This window comes from Eretmochelys imbricata, chromosome 13, assembly GCF_965152235.1.
Source record: "Eretmochelys imbricata isolate rEreImb1 chromosome 13, rEreImb1.hap1, whole genome shotgun sequence".
In the NCBI taxonomy this organism is placed as follows: Eukaryota; Metazoa; Chordata; order Testudines; family Cheloniidae; genus Eretmochelys; species Eretmochelys imbricata.
The window spans coordinates 42,887,531-42,907,814 of NC_135584.1; the positions used below are offsets into that span (position 1 = coordinate 42,887,531).

General features: G+C 50.0%; 1 protein-coding gene across 1 annotated transcript in view; it reads right to left on the reverse strand.

The window, feature by feature from the left end:
• The window catches only part of LOC144273716 (immunoglobulin lambda-1 light chain-like), a 191,080-nt gene that overhangs the window by 116,976 nt on the left and 53,820 nt on the right, over positions 1-20,284 (reverse strand). The window contains exon 4 of the mRNA XM_077832409.1: positions 15,417-15,431. Coding sequence (XP_077688535.1) covers positions 15,417-15,431 — 15 coding nt within the window. The remainder of the gene's footprint in view (positions 1-15,416; positions 15,432-20,284) is intronic.

Sequence of the window (20,284 nt, forward strand, 5' to 3'; positions counted from 1 at the left end):
ACCAGTTGCCAGGAAACAGGGTGTTGGCCATTCTCTGTGTCCAGACCCCTGCACACACCTGCCCTCTAGGGCTCTGCAAGGACCATACACCCTTACCCCACCCCCTAGATACTTAAGAACTGCCTAGGGGAAACTGAGGCACCCCCACACTATTCAGAGGAAACATTAAGAACAGTCCCACTTTGTCACAGGAGTCTCTGAACCTCCGCAGGGCTGGGGGTTTCCTGTGTGCCCCGGGAGTTACATCTCCCTAATGTCCCCAGCAGACACTCCATTTCCTTTCCCTCCCTGCTCTCAGTGCACCTGGTCCGTGTCCGCCGCCCCACGGGTCTGTGCGCCCCGCCCGCCCCCGCAGCTAACTTTACCCCTCTGGGCCTGGAGCCCGGGGACAGGAGGTTTTTGTCTCAGCTCACACCGGCTTCCCCGCTCTGTGCGTCTCTAGCAGCGCAGTGATACCGGGCGGTGTCCTCCAGCCTCAGGCGGCTCATTCCCAGGTACAGCTCGCTCCTGGCTTTGTCCCTGGAGATGGTGAATCGCCCTTGAACCCAAGCCGCGTAACTTCGGCCTGTCCCGTCGTAGTAAATAAGTGAGACAAACTCCGGGCTTTTCCCGGGACTCTGCCGGTACCAAAACATGTCGTAGCTGCTGAAGGTGAAGCCGGAGCCTTTACAGGAGAGCCGGATGGACTCCCCTTCATTTCTAACAGCCCCCCCAGACTCCACCAGCTGCTTCTGGGACTGGGCACCTGACGGACAAAACAAGTTAATGGTCATAATGATCATTGTTCTTACCTGTGGACTCTCACTAGGGTGACAAGGAGTATCTAAGCCACAGAAATAGACAGAGAGAAATGTTGCTAGCTAATACAGTGGAGGAAATCATAGATGGAGATAGTATACTGTCGAGGGGAAATGCGATGGATAGAGAGAAAATACAGTACAGGAACAATGGATGGATGAATAGCTACTGGAGGATTAGACACATACAAAGATATGATATAGTGTTGTGAATGGAATGATGTATAGATAAGACTGTGATAAGAAAGAAAGAAAGAAAGGAAGAGAAAGAAAGAAAGAAAGAAAGAAAGAAAGAAAGAAAGAAAGAAAGAAAGAAAGAAAGAAAGAAAGAAAGAAAGAAAGAAAGAAAGAAAACAGGGATATACAGACCTCTGCAACCAAAACACATACTCTGAGGTTCGCTGTATTTTCAAACTTTTTCTCACCTTTCCAAGCTGCTACAATGAACACAAACTGTACCCACACCGGCATTGCTCGCTGAGCTGCAGGGTAAATTCTCACTGTCAGGTTAAGGAGGGTTTAGCCCTTAACGGCACAAACACAAGGCGCGACCACTTCTGTCTATTGCAGCTTCCCAGCCGCGGCTGCTGGGTTTGGAAGGGAAACGAAGTCACTCCCCTCCCCTTCCCACACCCTGCCCCTGGAAAGGGGAGGAAACTCCGGTCTGATGGGTGTCAGGGCCCCCTGGGAGCAGGGTGGGTTATTGTGAGGTTCTGACAGTGACCAGAAGGGTGTCAAACGCTACAGGAGACAAGGGCAAATCCAGAGCTTTGGGGCTAGCACCTCACAGCCTAGACCCATAAGAAAATAAGAACGGCCATTCTGGGTCAGACCAAAGGTCCATCTAGTCCAGTGTCCTGTCTTCTGACAGTGGCCAATGCCAGGTGCCCCAGAGGGAATGAACAGAGCAGGTAATCATCAAGTGATCCACCCCCTGTCGCCCATTCCCAGCTTCTGGCAATGACTCCAAGATCTCTTTCTTGAGTGGTAACAGCTAACTTAGATCCCATCATTTTGTATGTAGAGTTCAGATTCTGCTTTCCAATGTGCATTGCTTTGCACTTATCAACATTAAATTTCAACTGTCATTTTGTTGCCCAGTCACCAAGTTTTGAGAGATCCTTTCTTAGCTCTTCCCAATCTGCCTGGGACTTAACTGTCTTTAGTAATTTTGTATCATCTGCAAATTTTGCCACTTCATTGTTTACCTCTTTTTCCAGATCATTTATGAATATATTGAATAGGACTGGTCCCAGAACAGACCCCTGGGGGACACCACTATCTACCTCTCTCCATTTGGAAAACAGACCATTTATTCGTACCCTTTGTTTCCTATCTTTTAACCAGTTACCGATCAGTGAGAGGACTTTCCCTCTTCCCCCATGACAGCTCACTTTGCTTAAGAGCCTTTGTTGAGAGGCCTTTTCAAAGGCTTTCTGAAAATCTAAGTGCACTATATCCACTGGATCCCCTTCTCCACAGGCTTGTTGACCCCTCTAAGAATTCTAGTAGATTGGTGAGGCATGATTTCCCTTTACAAAAACCATGTTGACTCTTCCCCAACAAATCATGTTCATCAATGTGTCTGACAGTTCTGTTCTTTACTATAGTTTAAATTAATTTGTCTGGTACTTAAGTTAGGCTTACTGGTCTGTAATTGCCAGGATTGCCCCTGGAGCCCTATATAAAAATTGGTGTCACGTTAACTATCCTCCAGTCATTTGGTGCAGAAGTTGATTTAAATGATAGGTTACAAACCAGTTAGTAGCCCTGAAATGTCACATTTGAGCTCCTTCAGAACTCTTGGGTGAATATCATCTGGTCCCGGTGACTTATTGCTGTTTACTTTATCAATTTGCTCCAAAACCTCCTCTAATGACACCTCAAGCTGGGATAGTTACTCAGATTTGTCACCTAAAAAGAATGGCTCAGGTTTGGGAATCTCCCTCTGTGATTAATGAAGGTGAGAGGGGGTAGCACCCTCGTGTAACTCCCCAACCTTTCATTTAGCTATAGAATCCTCTTTGGCAGAGGTACCCGAACTGCCCTACCTGTTGTTAAGAGGTAAACTTAAAATGATTTGGCGCCTGACGTAGGGAACCAATAGGGAAACTGAACCCTTTCAAACTGGGAAAAAACTGCTTGGGGTGGGGTCTTTGTTCTCTCGGCTGCAGAGGAACAGGGCAGCAAGTGTGCTGTAAGGGTGGGCCAGGTATGAAAATCATCAGCGTCCTACCTTGACTTTCTCATTTGAAACTACAGACATGTAAGTAGAACAGGAATGTTTAGACAGACGTGATTGGGTTTATTTTTTGTTTTGTTTTCAGTCTTGTTGATTCCTCTGTGCTAACCTCAGGTGCTTTTAAGAACATAAGACCATAAGAACGGCCAGACTGGGTCAGACCAAAGGTCCATCCAGCCCAGTATCCTGTCCTCTGACAGTGGCCAGTGGCAGGTGCCCCAAAGGGAATGAACAGAACAGGGAATCATCAAGTGATCCATCCCCTGTCACCCATTCCCAGCTTCTAGCAAACAGGGGCTAGGGACACCATCCCTGCCCAGCCTGGCTAATAACAATTTGTGGACCTAACTTCCATGAGTCTATCTAGCTCCCTTTTGAAGCTTTTGTTTGCTTTGTAATCTTTAAGCTGGACCCCAAGAAAGCTATTCTTGCTGCTTAATTCTTGGAGTTGCTCTTTTAATATCTAGCAGTAACCTAATTTTCCAAATGTGTTTTCTTTCTTTTTTCAATAAAATTTCCCTTTTTTAAGAACATGATTGAATTTCTGTGTCTTAGGAGGTAAAGAGGTTGTGCATATGTTAATCAGCTGGTGGAACAGCTGGGTTCCCCTTTTCTGTTGTTTTCTTTCTTGGCTTCCCAGAGGGAGGGGTGGAAAAGCTGACGGGCCTCAGAAAAAACTTCCCAAGTAAGTTTTTTTCTGGATTTGCAAAAGGCAGTTTTCACTTGGGTGGTGGCAGCATTACCAGCCTGGATTGGCAAGTATTAAATTTCGATTCCTTGCAGACCCCCGCCTTCTGCAGTGGAAGTGCCAGAGTGGGGAATCAGCCTTGACACCCTCAAATACTCAACCCTGAAGACTGATGCAAAGAATAGTTTCTCCACAATGGCCTTATCATCCTCGAGTGCTCCTTTAGCATCTTGATTAGTGGCCCCACTGGTTGTTTAGCAGGCTTCCTGCTTCTGATGTACTTAACACTTTTTTTTTTTATTACTTTTTGAGTGTTTGGCTAGCTCTTCTTCAATTTTTTTTTTTTTTTTTTGGCCTTCCTAATTATATTTTTACACTTCACTTGCCAGAACTTATGCCCTGCTCACACTGAGCACACCAGGTCTTTCCTCCCGCTGATAGAGCTGACTTTGCCCCACTGGGTCTGGGTCGCGGGGGTGGCAGGTTTGTGTCCGAGCTCACACCGGCTTCCCCGCACAGTGCCTCTCTAGCAGCGCAGTGATACCGGGCGATGTCCTCTCGTTTCACGCTGCTCATTGCCAGGTGCAGCTCGCTCTTGGCTTTGTCTCTGGAGAGGGTGAAATGCCCTTTCACCGAATCCATGTAACATTGGACAGAGCCATGGTGTAAATAAGTGAGACAAACTCCGGGCTTTTTCCTGGATCTGCTGGTACCAGTACGTTTTATAGCTGCTGAAGGTGAAGCCTGATCCTTTATAGGAGAGCAGGATGAACTCCCCTTCATTTCTAATAGCACCCCCAGACTCCACCAGCTGCATCTGCGACTGGACACCTGCTGGAGAAAACACTATAGCACAATGACCATTACTAATACCTATTGACTCCCACTAGAGTGATAAGGGGCCTCTAAGCCACATACATAGACAGAAAAACAAATTGCTAGATAATACAGTAGAGAAAATCATAGATGGGGACTGAAAATAGTAGAGGGGAAGTGCGGATGGATAGAGGGATAATACAAAGGAGGAAAAATGATTGTATAGAGAGATAATATGGTATAGGAACAATGGATGGATTAATAGATAGTGGGGAATTGGAAACATACAAATAGATGAGACAATTATGTGTATAGATTAGACTGTGAAGAAAGAAAGAAAGAAAGAAAGAAAGAAAGAAAGAAAGAAAGAAAGAAAGAAAGAAAGAAAGAAAGAAAGAAAGAAAGCATTATGCCTAGATGCATGCAAATAAATGGAGATAGATAGATAGATAGATAGATAGATAGATACTAAGGAGGTGTTGTGACGAAGTGGGACTGTTCTTAATGTTTCCTCTGAATATTGTGGGGGTGCCTCAGTTTCCCCTATGCAGTTCTTAAGTATCTAGGTGGTGGGGTAAGGGTGTATGATCATTGCAGAGCCCTAGAGGGCAGGTGTGTGCAGGGGTCTGGACACAGAGAATGGCCGACACCCTGTTTCCTGGCAACTGATGGCCTGGGCCCTTCCCCCCTGCAAGGTGAGAGCAAAAGTGTTGGAGAACAAAGGAATCAGGTGACCTCCTGGCCCAGGAAAGGAACAAAGCCTAAAAGGGGAGGAGGGGCTGGAGGGAGTTTTCAGTTTGGGGATGGCTGGGACATGGAGTGAAGTGCAGACGTGGTTGTCTGGCTCACTGCCCCCCAAAATGGACCCAGCTGAGGGGTCCTGTTCTCTGCACCTACAAGCTCTGTTTTAGACCATGTTCCTGTCGTTTAATAAACCTCTGTTTTACTGGCTGGCTGAGAGTCACATCTGACTGCGAAGTTGGGGTGCAGGACTCTCTGGCTTCCCCAGGAGCCCCGCCTGAGCGGACTCGCTGTGGGAAGCGCACGGAGGGGCAGAGGATTCTGAATGCTCCGAGGTCAGACCCAGGAAGGTGGAAGCTGTGTGAGCTTTGTGTCCTGAAGACAGTCTGCTCCCAGAGAGGAGACTTCCCCAGAGTCTGACTGGCTTCATGGGGAGCAGTTCCAGAGCATCGCCCAGGGACTCTGTGACAGTGGGGTAAGGGTGTATGATCATTGCAGAGCCCTAGAGGGCAGGTGTGTGCAGGGATCTGGACACAGAGAATGGCCGACACCCTGTGTCCTGGCAACTGATGGCCTGGGCCCTTCCCCCCTGCAAGGTGAGAGCTAAAGGGTTGGAGAACAAAGGAATCAGGTGACCTCCTGGCCCGGGAAAGGGACAAAGCCCAGGAGAGGAGGGGCTGGAGGGAGTTTCAGTTTGAGGCTGGCTGGGACATGGAGTGAAGTGCAGACGTGGTTGTCTGGCTCACTGTCCCCCAAAATGGACCCAGCTGAGGGGTCCTGTTCTCTGCACCTGCAAGCTCTGTTTTAGACCATGTTCCTGTTGTCTAATAAACCTCTGTTTTACTGGCTGGCTGAGAGTCACGTCTGACTGTAGAGTTGGGGTGCAGGACCCTCTGGCTCCCCCACGAGCCCTGCCTGAGCAGACTCGCTGTGGGAAGCACACGAAGGGGCAGAGGATGCTGAATGCTCCGAGGTCAGATCCAGGAAGGTGGAAGCCGTGTGAGCTGTGTGTCCTGAAGACGGGCTGCTCACAGAAAGGAGACTTCCCCAGAGTCCTGACTGGCTTCATGGGGAACAGTTCCAGAGCATCACCCAGGGACTCCGTGACAGGTGTATACAGATAAACAAAGACCTAAATAAACTCTCCAATTAAAAGCACATAATCTGTAGGTTTACTGTATTTTCAATCATTTTCTCACCTTTCCAAGCCAGTAAAATGAGCACAAACTGTACCCACACAGACATTGCTCACTGAGCTGGAGGGTAAATTCTCCCTGTAGAGATAAGGAGAGTTTAGACCTTAACTGCAAAAATACAACACGGGGGCCCTCTTCTGTTTATTGCAGCCTCGGAGACGTGGCTGCCAGGTTTGGAAGGGAAACGAAGTCACGCCCCTTCCCACACCCTGCCCCTGGAGCGGGGCAGAGACTCCGGTCTGATTGGGTGTCAGGATGCCCCGGGAACAGGGCCGGAGTTAGGCTCTACAGGACCTTTTTTTGGCTCAGATTTGCCTAGGGTTTCATGCAGGGGAAGCCAAAGCCATAAGGATTGAGATCCCAGTCATTGACTGGATTTCACCCTGAATACAGATATTGGACTATAACCTATGGACTATTTCCAAAAGAACTCTTTGCGAACACAAGCTCACCATCTCTGCTCCGTATCTGAACCTCAAGAATTGAATTCATGTAGGTAAGTATATTGATCCTTTAACCAACACTCTCTTTTCTTTTTTTTTTAAATAAATTTCAGTTTAGTTAGTAGGAATTGGATCTAAGATCTTTTGGGTAAGATCTAAGTTATAATTTGACCTGCGTGTGTGGCTGGTCCTTTGGGATCAGAACTTTTTCTTTTGTGTGATGGAATAAGATTTTCAGGAATCCTCATCATATTTTGTCCTGGGTAGCTCGGTGGAGGCCTGGGGCTGGGTACTTCAAGGGAACTGCATTGTTGGGACTGCTGAGTAACCAGTGAGGTAGTACAGAAGCCATTGTGTGCTGGCTGGGTAAATCTAAATATTGAAATATCCACTAGCTTTTCGGGTTTGTTTGCAGTTCACCCTAACTGAGCGACCTCAGCTGGCTCCCACTGGGACCACCGTCACACTATCTAATCTAATCTATCTATCCCCATCCACCCCCTCTACCTAATCTATCTATCTATCTATATATCTCATACACCTGCTTAGCTAGCTATCAGACCCCTCTCTGTATTGAGCTATCCTGTCCATCCGATACACAACAGACATGGGCAGATGCATCCCATATATACACGCCTCTCTCTCCTCCTGAAATATCTACAGCCCAGCACAGCAAGGCAGACCCAGACCCCGCTGGCTCACTCTCTTTCCTGCTGTATGGAGTGCAGTTGTAGCCACCACGGTCCCAGGATATCAGACACAAGGCGGGGGAGGTAATATTTTCTATTGGACCAACTTCTGTTGGCGGGACAGAGACAAACTCTGGAGCCCCACAGAGATCTTCCTTGGGTCTCTTTCCTGCTTTGTTTCTCAGGCAGAAGTTGACACTGACCTGTCACTATGCAGAGATGCTGTGTCCCTGTTGGTCCCAAGATATTGGAGAGCCAAGATGGGTGAGCTGATACCTTCTGGTGGATCTCTCTCTCTCAGCTATAGAAGTTGGTCCAACAAAAGAGATGGCCGCCCGCACCTTGCCCTCGCAGAGGGGGGCTGAGAGAAGGGGACAAGCCAGGCGGGTTCATCCCCGGAGGTGGGGCATAGAGGTTCCTCCCTTTCTGTCTGGGGGCTCCCTGTCTCTGTCTCACTGTCTCTCTCCGGGCGCAGTAATAGGTGGCGGTGTCCGCAGCTGTCAGCGAGCGGAGCGGCAGGTAGAACTGGTTCTTGGAGGAATCAGCTGAGAGGGTTATTTGGCCTTGGAGAGACAGGGCGTAGCATAAGAGCCACTCCGGTGGTACCAGTCAATCTCTCCCAGCCAGTCCAGCCCTCCCCGGGGAAGCTGCCGGTACCAATCCCAGTAATCAGCAGAGACGGACCCACCAGAGATCGCGCAGGTGAGCGTGAGGGGCTCGGAGACCTGCCCCACCCCGGGGCCGGACGCCAGCAGCTGCACCTGAGAAAGGGCACCTGGAAACATAAATTAATAAACCAATGGACCCAGAGAGCAAAGAGTCTCCCGCACTTGCCCAAACTCTCCCCCCCCCCCCCATTTCCCTAGTACTCACATGGGGCCAGGGCCAGCAGAGCAGCTAAGAGCCAGGTCATCATGCCTCCGACCAAAGCAAAACAGCCGGAGACCCGGACACCGGCTTCTCTCTCTGGGGAGAGTCTCTGAAACCCTCCGCAGCTTCTGCTGAAACCTGAGACCTAGAGCCAGGGGAGGCTGCAAACACTGTGCGACGCCTGGCATCAAACGCTGTCTCCCTGGCACAGGGAGCGAGGCGTTCACACACCTGCAAAGCAGCACGCTCGCTCTCCCGCGGCCATTACTGTAACACACGCAGCCTTGCACTCTCACTGTATCTCGCTCAGACAGAGACTAGCTCGCTCTTTAACAGCCACGTGCCTTAACGTTAGGGCGACTCTCACTGTCCTTTAAGGGCCTAGCGGCGGGAAGGATTAACCCTTAACTGCGGTGACACAGCGGATGCAGCTTCGCTCTCCTGCAGGCTGAGGGACAAGGCGGATGTGACCTGGGAAATGCAACTGCCTCCCTGTACATATCCTGTGCGTTAAGAGAGGATTGTCAGTTCTCGCCGGCGGCCGGGTGTCCAGACATTAGAGAGGGCACCTATTGGGGGAACTACCGGGGTGATTTCCACACGCTCCCCGGCAGGAGACAACTGAAGACCAGTCCCGTTATTCACATTGTAGGTGCGCTCTCTCAGAAATTGCACCACTCCCCTTTACCAATGGAATAAATGAAAGAAAGAGTAAATAAAATTATTTTGCTCCCTCCTTTCCCAACAGAGATAACTAAAGTCCAGGCCTGAGTGACCAACACTTCAGAAGGGTAGTGACATCATCCCTTTAAGAGTCACCCACAACATGATCGTACCGCTTTTACCAACGGCGGGTGGGGGGGGGGGGGGGAGGAAAATGAGTGTTTGCTCTTTTTCCATAAGAAGCAAATAATTCCCAGGCCTGAGTATTCAATCAGGCTGTCACAGTTTTTGGTTACTTGGAGGGATAATGGGAATTTGGAGGATGGAGTTAGATGGTAATTGCAGACATACAGAGCATTACGGTGTTGCTCTCTGGGAACTCCAAGGTCAGGGACATATGAATGCTATGTTTGGTTTGGCACAGGACACGCAACTGCGCAGTCTACATCTCCTGTAACCTGATAGGCGAGTGTCAATTCCAGCTGACAAGAAGAGGGGGGGAGGGTATTCCAAGACCCCCTTTGCAATAGCACCATGTCCCCAAATGCTGTCAACCTTGAGATCTTCTAGCAGGAAAATGGGTGCGGGGAGGGTCCCTAAAGCATCTTTCCCTAATAATGTATCTCCGGCCCAGTGCTGAGCCCTATGTTCCACCACCAGGGGGCAATGAAGGGGGCAGTGTCCGATATTCCAGCAGCCTATGAAGGTCCCACGCAGACTGGAGCGCGCCAAAGAGAACAAGTGCTGCTCTCTAGTGGTATGTACTAGGATAGAAGGCGCACAGTACAATTCAGGTCGGGGGGAAGTGCTGTACCCTACTGGCAGGGCTCGGGACAGCAGGTGCACACTGGTAACCCAGGTCGAGGCATGCGCATCTAAGACAAGGAGTGCGCACCTCTGAAAATGCCAATTCTGCTGATGACTCAGCTGGGGGAAGGTCAATGTGGTTCTATAGACTGAAAGGGTGGTTTTTATGTTTTTCCATTTTTCTGTACGGGAAGGAAATGGCATTAAAAACTACTTTAAAAGAATGTTAAGGTGGCAAAGTCGAGCCCTCGAACGATAGGAGATGCCAGAACTCAGGTTGCCCATGTAATCTTAACTCTGACCCCTGGTCGGGACTGACACAAGACTTCACACACTGTTTTTTCCTCAGGACTCCTGCCGCAGTCAGTGCCCAAGAAGGAGCCGCAGGGGAGTAAGGCGGGCTGTGCAAAGAAGGGGACTGGTGCTGTCTGCAGCCCCCCTGCTCCATTTGTTGCGGACGTTGGGAGGTGTGTGCCAGAGACCGGGATAGAGGCTGTAGCTCTCCTAATGTACCTCAGCCTTGGCGTGTCTTTGCAGCCCTCACCGGGCTCCAAAAATTATACTTTCCTACGTGATGACTAAAGAGTTGAGGACATTTTCTACTTGGTTAAAATCCATGTGATTGAACTTTGAGGTGTGACGTGCTTCCTCAGGGAGGCTGTGACAGGAACGAGAGGTTTTTGACTGAGCTCAGACCAGCTTCCCCTCATTGTATGTCGCACAGTGATACCGGGCGCTGTCCTCAACTCTCAGTCTCTTCACTTGCAAGTGTAGCAGATTGCTGGGGTTGTCCCTGGAGATGGTGAATCGCCCTTCTGCTGAGTCCGCCTAATCCGTGTCAGAGCCAACCCAGTTAATATAAGAGACCCACTCTGGTCTTCCCCCGGGAGCCCGTCGGTACCACAGCATCGCATAGTCACCAAATCTGAACCCGGAGGCTTTGCACCAGTTGTTGATAGACTCTCCTGCCATCTTCAGGCCTCCCCCAGACTCCACCAGCTGGACCTGTAATTGGGCACCTGAGGACATAAGTAGGGGGGGAGGGATAGCTCAGTGGTTTGAGCATTGGCCTCCTAAACCCAGGGTTGTGAGTTCAATCCTTGAGGGGGCCATTTAGGGATCTAGGGCAAAAATTGGGGATTGGTCCTGTTTTGAGCAGGGGGTTGGACTAGATGACCTCCTGAGGTCCCTTCCGACTCTATGATTCTATAACATAGAACGATTTTAGCCTGGTACTCAGTAACACTGAGGCCTCCCGACCTTTTCAGGCCAGAATCACCTTGGGGCAGTGCTGCCATGAAAGCAACATGCCGCCAGAGGAGCATCTTCTTCTGATTAGTCTGGGGGGAAATCCCCAGTGGGACTTGTTCAATGCAGGCACATGGGGCTGCAGCTTTTGCCCCCTGCAGGGTCAGGGACAGAGCGTGTGTGTGACAGGAAATGTTGTTATTCCATTTGCATATGCTCCCTTCTTTAAGGGAAGACCAGTCAACCCCTGGGGGGTCCAGTAGGACCCTTGCCTTTGTGTAGCGGTTCATCGTTACCAGATACACTTACCCTGAAGAGGATCAGTGTGGAAATCCAGGGATAATTTCCCGGCCGCAGAAACGAATCTCTCGTGTAGAGGCGCTTCTGTTTTCAATCAGGCTCGTTATCACCGATCCGGGGTTGCCAGTTCTGCCGGCAGTGACCAGTGAGCGCTCCCCTTAGGTCCTTGGTGTAATTCAAGTCGGAACTGGGCATTTTCTTTCCAGCCTGGGTAGCAAGAGAGCCAACATCTGGGGTAGGTCCTCTCTTGGAGTAGACTCCCCACCACGCTACTAGTTGTGTACAAAAATCTGGAGCCCTTTCCTTTGAACGTGTTGCTGGAGGAACAGCCCTTCCACCCAAGTGCTAAGGAAGGACAGACACGTTTTCTCACGATGCGCTGTGAAAGAATTCCTGCAGCAGCCCGGCTTAGTGGACGCCTGCAGGTTTGCTGGCGAACCCAGCAGAGTTCAGGTCAGTTCTCTGCTCTCACCCCCGGTTGTCTGTGTTTATATCCCTGCCCTGTGCTCTGAGAACAGCTCCTGTCCCTCCGGGCACAGACACACACCTTGCACCCCGAGAACGCACTACTCTGGACAAGGACGCCACTAAGGAGCTGCAGTGAGTGGGTGGGTGAGCAGCGGGCTATGAGTTGTGGGTGAGGGACACCGGCGTTCAGGGCGTGATGCTAGTCATGGGACGCTCCCGAATCCCCTGAGCTGAAAGCAGCGAGTTTTTGTCTGAGCTCACACCGGCTTCCCCTCACTGTGTCTCTCGCACAGTGATACCGGGCGGTGTCCTCGGGTCCCAGGCGGCTCATTTGCAGATACAGCTGGCTCTTGGCGTTGTCCCTGGAGATGGTGAATCGCCCTTTTACGGAGTTAGTGTAATCTTTGCTCCCACCAGTGCTGGTGATCCAGGAGACCCATTCCAGCCCCTTCCCGGGGCGCTGCCGGTACCAGAACATGGTGTAGCTGCTGAAAGTGAATCCGGAGCCTGTGCAGGAGAGCCTCCTGGAGCCGCCGGTGGTCGCAGCCCCGCCGCCGGACTCCACCAGCCGCCCCTGCGCCTCGGCCCCTGGGAAACAAACCGGGTTGGGGGCGTGAGAGCGGGTGGGAACAATCCCCTCGGGCCAGGTCTGGGCAACGGCGGCAGCTTTGGCCACAGTCTAATGTAAGGGGGAGGGGGGACATCTGGTCTGTCAATTATATTTGTGAGACAAAGGGAAACGATTTGGAGGTTTCCAGCCACCGCCTCTCAGACGAGACAAATACATGGTATGAAACCGGTAACAAAATCCGTGTGTCCCAATTTATTCCTGGGGAATCTCCCCTGCCCCGCTCCGGTCAATCAATGGCACTAGTCGGATCAACAACCCCCCGATTCCCGCCACCCCAAGCACCTTTGGACGCTGCTGCGATGAAAGCAAAATGCAGCCACCACCGCATCGTCTCTGCGCGTCTGCGGCCAGTCCTCGCCCTGGGGACGGGTCCGGAGCTGCTCCCTGCACGGACAGAGCTTCTCCGCGGGCCGCAGGGTCAGGGGCGGGTGGGAACAGCCCAGAAAGAGAGTCTCTGTAGGGGAAAATTTGCATAGCCCCGCCTCATTTAAATTACCACTCGGAGAAACCCCTCCCCACCCTTGCTGGGCTAGTGACGAATATCCCAGGGAGGAGGGCGGCTAACTATCAATCGCAGGGCGGTGCTGAGTTTTCACCTGGCCAATTATGACTATTACCTCTGAGAGGGCCAGTTCAGGGGTCACAAGAGTAGCAGCGGTGTTAGTCTGTATCCGCAAAAAGAACAGGAGGACTTGTGGCACCTTAGAGACTAACCAATTTATTTGAGCATAAGCTTTCCTGAGCTACAGGTCACTTCAGTTATTGCAGATACAAATGCACTGAAAGCAGTGGAAGCTGCTGCCTGTGAAATCCGCCCGTTCCTTCGGGAACCCACCAATCAGGATCCGGGAGCCTAACTTCAACTTCCTACACTGGAAAAGTCTTAGCCCTAAGAGATCAGACAGTGGGCTGGGCCCCAGGTCGGACAGCCGGGTTTCTTTCCTAGTGGGGCAGCAGGGGTAGCGTCAGACCTGCCAGCAGCGAGCGACATCTGACCCTGTCCGCTGTTGCTGCCCCCTGCCACAGCTCGCAATCCTTCAAGGTCTCCCGGGACCCAGGGTGCAACAAAGAAAGGCTGACCCCGCCTGCCCCCCAGAGGCCGCTTGGGAATCATCGACGTGAAGGAGCGCAGCCAAGAGCGGGGGGGCTGCCCCCTAGGGGCAGGGTGTGGGAGGGGTGGCACGCTGGTTGCCCGGAGGGGCGGGTGTGCAGCAGAGAACACGGGGGTGCTGCCCGGGACTGGGACAGCGGCTGCCTCATATTTGCTACCCCAGCCCTGACCTGAGTCTGCAGACCCACAAAAGTCTTGTCCGTCCCGCGCTGCTGGCAGCTCTGGGGACATTTTCTCCTTGGTTCAGTTCTGTGTGTGTCTGACCCTTTCCTTGGGCTGTGCCCCGCAGGGGGCTGTGACTGCAAAGGGGATGTTTTTGTACGTGCTTAGATTCCCTGCCCGTCACTGTGTCTCTCACACAGTGATACACCGCCGTGTCCTCGGGTCTCAGGCCGGTCATTTGCAAATAGAGCAGGTTGCTGGGGTTGTCTCTGGAGATGGTGAATCGCCCTTTCACTGAATGGCCATAGTCCGCTGAAGTGCTATCGCGGTTAATGTAGGAGATCCACTCTGGCGCTTTCCCGGGAGCCTGGCGGTACCAGAACATCCAATAGTTTCCAAAGGGAAATCCGGAGGCTTTACAGGAGATGCGGATAGACTCTCCTGTGGTTTTAACACCTCCCCCAGACTCCACCAGCTGAATCTGAGAATGGACTCCTGCAAAATTAAAAAAGAGTGTTAATCATCTCCACCGTAATACTGAGCTTCCCTCTGTATCCAGGCAAGGAATCACCTCTGGGAATTGCTGCCATGAAAGCGAGGGGTAGCCACAGCATCATCTCTTTTCTGACGATTTTGGAGACAATTCTGCAGGAGAGGGCGCAGAGAAGCGGGGATGGGTGTGAGCTGCGGAGACACGTGTCTGTGCCGTCTCCTCTGCAGACCCAGGGGCGCCGGGGGTGTCTCACAGGAAATGTGGTCACTCGATTTGCATCCGCTTCGGTCTTCAAAAGGAGAGAGGAATAGACCGTAGTCGCTATGTGGTAGCAGCAGACGGAGCAGCAGTAACTTTACCCTCCTCTCTTTGTGACTTCGTTCCCCATGGCTATAACGAGGGCGCCGTGAGGAACCCTTCCTCTGTCGGCTCCAATTTCTTTGTAAGTTCTTCAGGGCAGAGACTGTCGCTCACTATGTGTCTCCACTGAGCGCTCATCGCACACGGGGCCGCTACACGGTGGGATTCCCAGTTCCCATTACAGGAAAACTGGTGAGAGAGGCAAGAACAAATCCCTGTGTTGGTTGTGAAATGTCAGCTGCAGGCCCCTGAAATCTGGCTCCGACCTCATCTAGCTGCCCCTGAGACCCTAGCTAAGGTCTGTGCGGTGGGTTCTAGCGGCTACTGTCCTATAGCTGAGTTATAAAAAAGCGCCATGGAGAAGCGAAACGGGGAAAGTAACTGAAATACTTCTCTGATGGATTGTATTTACTGAGGCACAACCCATCCTAAATTCTCAATTACTGCGGGACAAGCTACACTCACTGCTATGTTTGCTTCCCACTTTTTATGAGTGAAGTACCCCAATAGTTGGATGCTAATATTTTAATTTCATGGTTAAATTTATTACCTTTAATTTGGGATATTGCAGATTATGTACTGTATGTATGTTGTCACTTTTAATCCAAACTTTGTACTTTGGGATAGTTTAAGCCTGGAAGATGATCCCTCACTCCCACAAACCTTGGGAGGCAGACCAGTCCTCATTTACAGACAGCCCCCCAACCTGAGGCAAATACCAGAAACCACACACCACACAACAGAAACACCAATCCAGGAACCATCCCCTGCAACAAACCCTTTTGCCAACTCTGTCCTCATATCTACTCAAGAGACACCATCACAGGACCTAACCACATCAGCCACACCATCAGGGGCTCATTCACTTGCACATCCACTAATGTACACCACCATGTGCCAGCAATGCCCCTCTGCTATGTACGTTTGGCAAAACTGGACAGTCTCTATGCAAAAGAATACATGGACACAAAGCAGATGTCAAGAATTATAACATTCAAAAACCATTTTAACCCCCCTGGATACTCAATTTCAGACTTAAAAGTGGCCATTCTTCAACAAAAAAAAAACTTCAAAAACATACTTCAACGAGAAATTGCAGAAACTGGAATTCATTTGCAAACTTGACACCATCAAATTAGGTCTGAATAAAGACTGAATGGCTGGGTCACTACAAGAAGTAATCTCCCATCAACTGTTGAGTATGGGCCATCCACCCTGATGGAATTGGCATCGTTAGTACTACAAAAAGTAATTTTTACTCTGTAGACATTCACACCTTCTTGTCAACTGTTGGGAATGGGACACATCCACCCTGATTGAATCATTGACCCCCCACTTGGTCAGGCAACTCCTGCCTTTTCTTGTGCTGTATAATACCTGTTTCTGTACTTTCCACTCCATGCATCTGAAGAAGTGGGTCGTAGCCCATGAAAGCTTATGCCCAAATACATTTGTTAGTCTCTAAGGTGCCACAAGACTCCTCGGTTGTTTTTGCTGAAACAGACTAACAGGGCTATCCCTTTGAAACTCAGTCACCATGCAAAATAGTGTCTTTTAGTGTATTCTACATTGGGGAGGTATAGTGGGAATAGAGGGGCACCCAGCTTCTGGCATGGGGCAAATATGGGGGACCCTGGTATGGGAGGAGGTGATAATGGGGCGACTCCAGCGGGGAAGAGCCAGGGGAGTCCCTGAAAAAAACGTGGGGGTGGAAGGGAGGCATACTGGTAGTTTGTGTAGGGGAGGGAGTGATGCAGGAGCCCGGGGTGAGCAATACGCTGAGCCTCCACAAGGTAGGAAGTGTGCAACCCCCTGCTTGTAAACAATAACACACTTCTTGGTGCCCTCTGACACTTGGCTCCCCTCCCCCTCCCCCCGGTGCACGCAGGGGAAATGACTCATCTCCCTTCGTTTTCGAGACCGCCCCCGGCTCCGGCAGTTTGTGTCGGGAGCCCGGGATGCTCCGTAGCCCGGTGGATCCCAGAGAGCGCAGAAATACACCGCCGAGTCAGCCCGCTGCGCCCCGGCTATGGACAGCGTAAACGATTTGATATCGGTGCTGAGCTCGGAGGAGAAACGAGGGGCCACCGAACCGGGCTTGTATTCATTTCCCCTCTCATTTCTGTGCAGTAGGAGCAGAGGCTGCTGCCCAGGCAGCTGCTGGTACCACCCCAGGGCGTCGTACGTGTACGTGGTGCTGTGTTGACAGGACAGTTTCACGGGCCGCCCTTCCCTGGCTGACGCAGACGCTGGAATCTGGGTCCCGGAGTTCCCAGCCACGGGACCTAGCAGGAGGACAGTGGAGGCAGAGTAAGATCCGTGAGTTAGAAAACACTCAGTCTGACTGCCAATAAATTTAAACCACTTACTGAGGAGAAGTAGGCAGAGGGCAATCCACATCTTGTCTCTACCGCTGTCACACACAGAATGATTCCTCTGCTGTGTCGTCCGGCCTATTTACAGCCAAGGACCCACTTCCCCTCGTGGGAGGGCTGTGAAAAGACAGAGGGAGAAATTCTGCCAGAAAAGCCACCCGGAGACAATGGGAAGGAGTGTTTTTTTTTTCTTAAACTATATCTCCTCGGTGTAGGTGTATAACTTCGTTATATTTATTGCAGGCAAATAAACTAGGTAACCATTTTCCGGAGGAGTATAATCCATAAAAGCAGATATATAGACAAGCAGATACACTTGTATTTACTTTCAGACAGAGACAGAGAGTTGTAGTCGTTTTGGTCTCAGGATATGAGAGAGGCAAGGTGGGTGAGTTAATATTTTTTATTGGACCAACTTCTGTTTGTGAAAGGGACACACTTTCGAGGTTCACAGAGCTCTTCCTCAAGTCTGGAGAAGAAAAGCAGACCTGAGGAGGAGTTCTCTGAATCTCGAAAGCTTGTTCTTTCCAACAACAAAAGTTGATTCAATAAAAGTTATTACTTCACCCACCTTCTCTGATAGAGAGAGAGCGAGAGAGAGATCCTTCCCTCCTACTGCAGAGATTTGGGTTAAGGGTGTTCTGTAGATCGGCAGATTAGCCTCTTGACACTTTTCTTCTTTAACTCTCCAAGGAGGGTTTCCACCTTGGGCAGCTCCTTCAGTCTAACTGGTCTCAGAAGATGGACTATGGGTGAATAGCAGCACCTTGTGGCCATTTCTTTGAGTTACAAAATGGTCTTAAATTCCCCCTCTGCACAGGAGAAGAAAAACTTGCCTATCTATCTATCTAGCTAGCTAGCTAGCTATCCTATACTATACTACATACCCGTGGATCTCTAAAACTGCTTTTAATGAATTATACTCCTTTGAAAGATCCCAACCTAGACTTGGTATAAACAGAACTAAATTCTGTACTACTGTCTGATAGAGTCACTCCTTCCAGTTCTGTCCGGATGGCTTCTCTGACAGCTTCACACGTCACAGAGAGAGAGAGAGAGAGCGAGAGAGAGAGCGAGAGAGAGAGAGAGAGAGAAAGAGAGAGCGATCCCCCAGCCACTCGTGCCCCAGAGCTGGCCATGGTCTGTAGTTTGCAAGCGATGCTTCGCCCTCCCCCGGCTCTGTCAGTTTTGGTTCTGCTCCGCAGCACAGCTGTGGCTCCGTGGGGACTGGAAGCGCAGTAATACACCGCCCTGTCTCGCAGCTCTGCGCTCAGGATCTTGAGGGTGAACCTGTTGTTGGAGCTATCAACTTCCCCTACGAAGCGGCCCTGGAATCCTTCTCCATAGTGGTCCCCTTCTCGGTAAATCCAGGTCAGAGGGCCCCGCTGCCCCTTTCTGTACCAGTTCATCCAATAGCTGTTCATCTCCCCTCCCTTCACACGGCACTGGAAGGTCACTTCCTCGCCCTCCCGGACTGCCAAAGCCTGGGCACCTTGTTCCAGCACCACATCGCTCCTGACTGCTGGCGAGAGAATAAAGCGTATTAATAAGGCAAAGAGATTAGGTTTTTGGAGGGGGGTGAGGGAGTGAGAGAACCTGGATTTGTGCAGGAAATGGCCTAACTTCATTATCATGCACATTGTGTAAAGAGTTGTCACTTTGGATGGGCTATCACCAGCAGGAGAGTGAATTTGTGTGGGGGGGTGGAGGGTGAGAAAACCTGGATTTGTGCTGGAAATGGCCTAACCTGACGATTACTTTAGATAAGCTATTACCAGCAGGACAGTGGGGTGGGAGGAGGTATTGTTTCATATTCTCTGTGTATATATAAAGTCTGCTGCAGTTTCCACAGTATGCATCTGATGAAGTGAGCTATAGCTCAGGAAAGCTCATGGTCAAATAAATTGGTTAGTCTCTAAGGTGCCACAAGTACTCCATTTCTTTTTGCGAATACAGACTAACACGGCTGTTACTCTGAAACCTGCCAGTAAGGGAGCAATGAGGGAGAAGGATAAAGGTCAGCGGAGATGGCTGAGCAGTATCTGGGAAGGCAAGAATTATTCTACGTAATTGAAAATCTGGAGAGAATTTAACAGCTTCACAACCAGTTAAAGATGAAGAAAAAGAGAAAGTAAAAACGAAAACCGGAAAATCCACCTAAATACAGAAAACACATTAAAAAACTGAAACATAAACACCTGGAAACCACCCTAAAGGAAAAACAAACAAACAAACAACAACAAAAACCCTACCTCAAACACAAAAACCTGAAAACCAACCTAAACACAGAAAACACACAAAAAATCAAACACAAACACCTGGAAACCAACCTAAACACAGAAAACGCACACAAAAATCAAACACAAAAGCCTGGAAATCAACCTAAACACAGAAAACACACAAAACTTAAACACAAAAACCTGAAAGTCAACATTAAAAGACACACACACAAACAAAGAGGAAAAGAAAACACAAAGACAGGAGCACCCTAAATTCAAAATAAACACTGAAAACACACAAAAATATCATAACATAGGAACAAAAAACACGAATATGAAAACCTGAAAAACAAAATAAAAAGTGAAAAAGGAACAAACTGAAAAAAGCCAAACAAAGAAAAGAAGAAGAACATAAACACCAGAAAAGCTTCATCAACACAGAAAGCACAAGAAACTCAGACACAGTAAATTCATACACAAAAACCTAAAAACCAAAAGAAAAAGCCAGAACAAACCCAAACTCAGACAGCAAGTGCAGAATTAGGGCTCTGTGCTATTGTGCTCTATTTACTTCCGCATAAGTTGCTGAGAAGCAGCAGAAGGCAGCAGCCCCTTCTCATCTCTGCAAGAAAACGAACACCCAAGAGTTTCTCAGTCATCCCCTTTGTCATACAAAAGTCACGTGCCCCTTCCTCTGCAGGCGCTGGCAGAGGATGGAGGTTGGCAGCAGTTCGATTTCTGGGTTAGCGTGGCTTCAAAAGCGACAAGATGGAGCTCTCCAGCCTTTGACGTCTTCAGCTCACAGGAAGAAAAGGAGTACTTGTGGCACCTTAGAGACTAACCAATTTATCTGAGCATGAGCTTTCGTGAGCTACAGCTCACTTCATCAGATGCATACCGTGGAAACTGCAGCAGACTTTATATATACACAGAGAATATGAAACAATACCTCCTCCCACCCCACT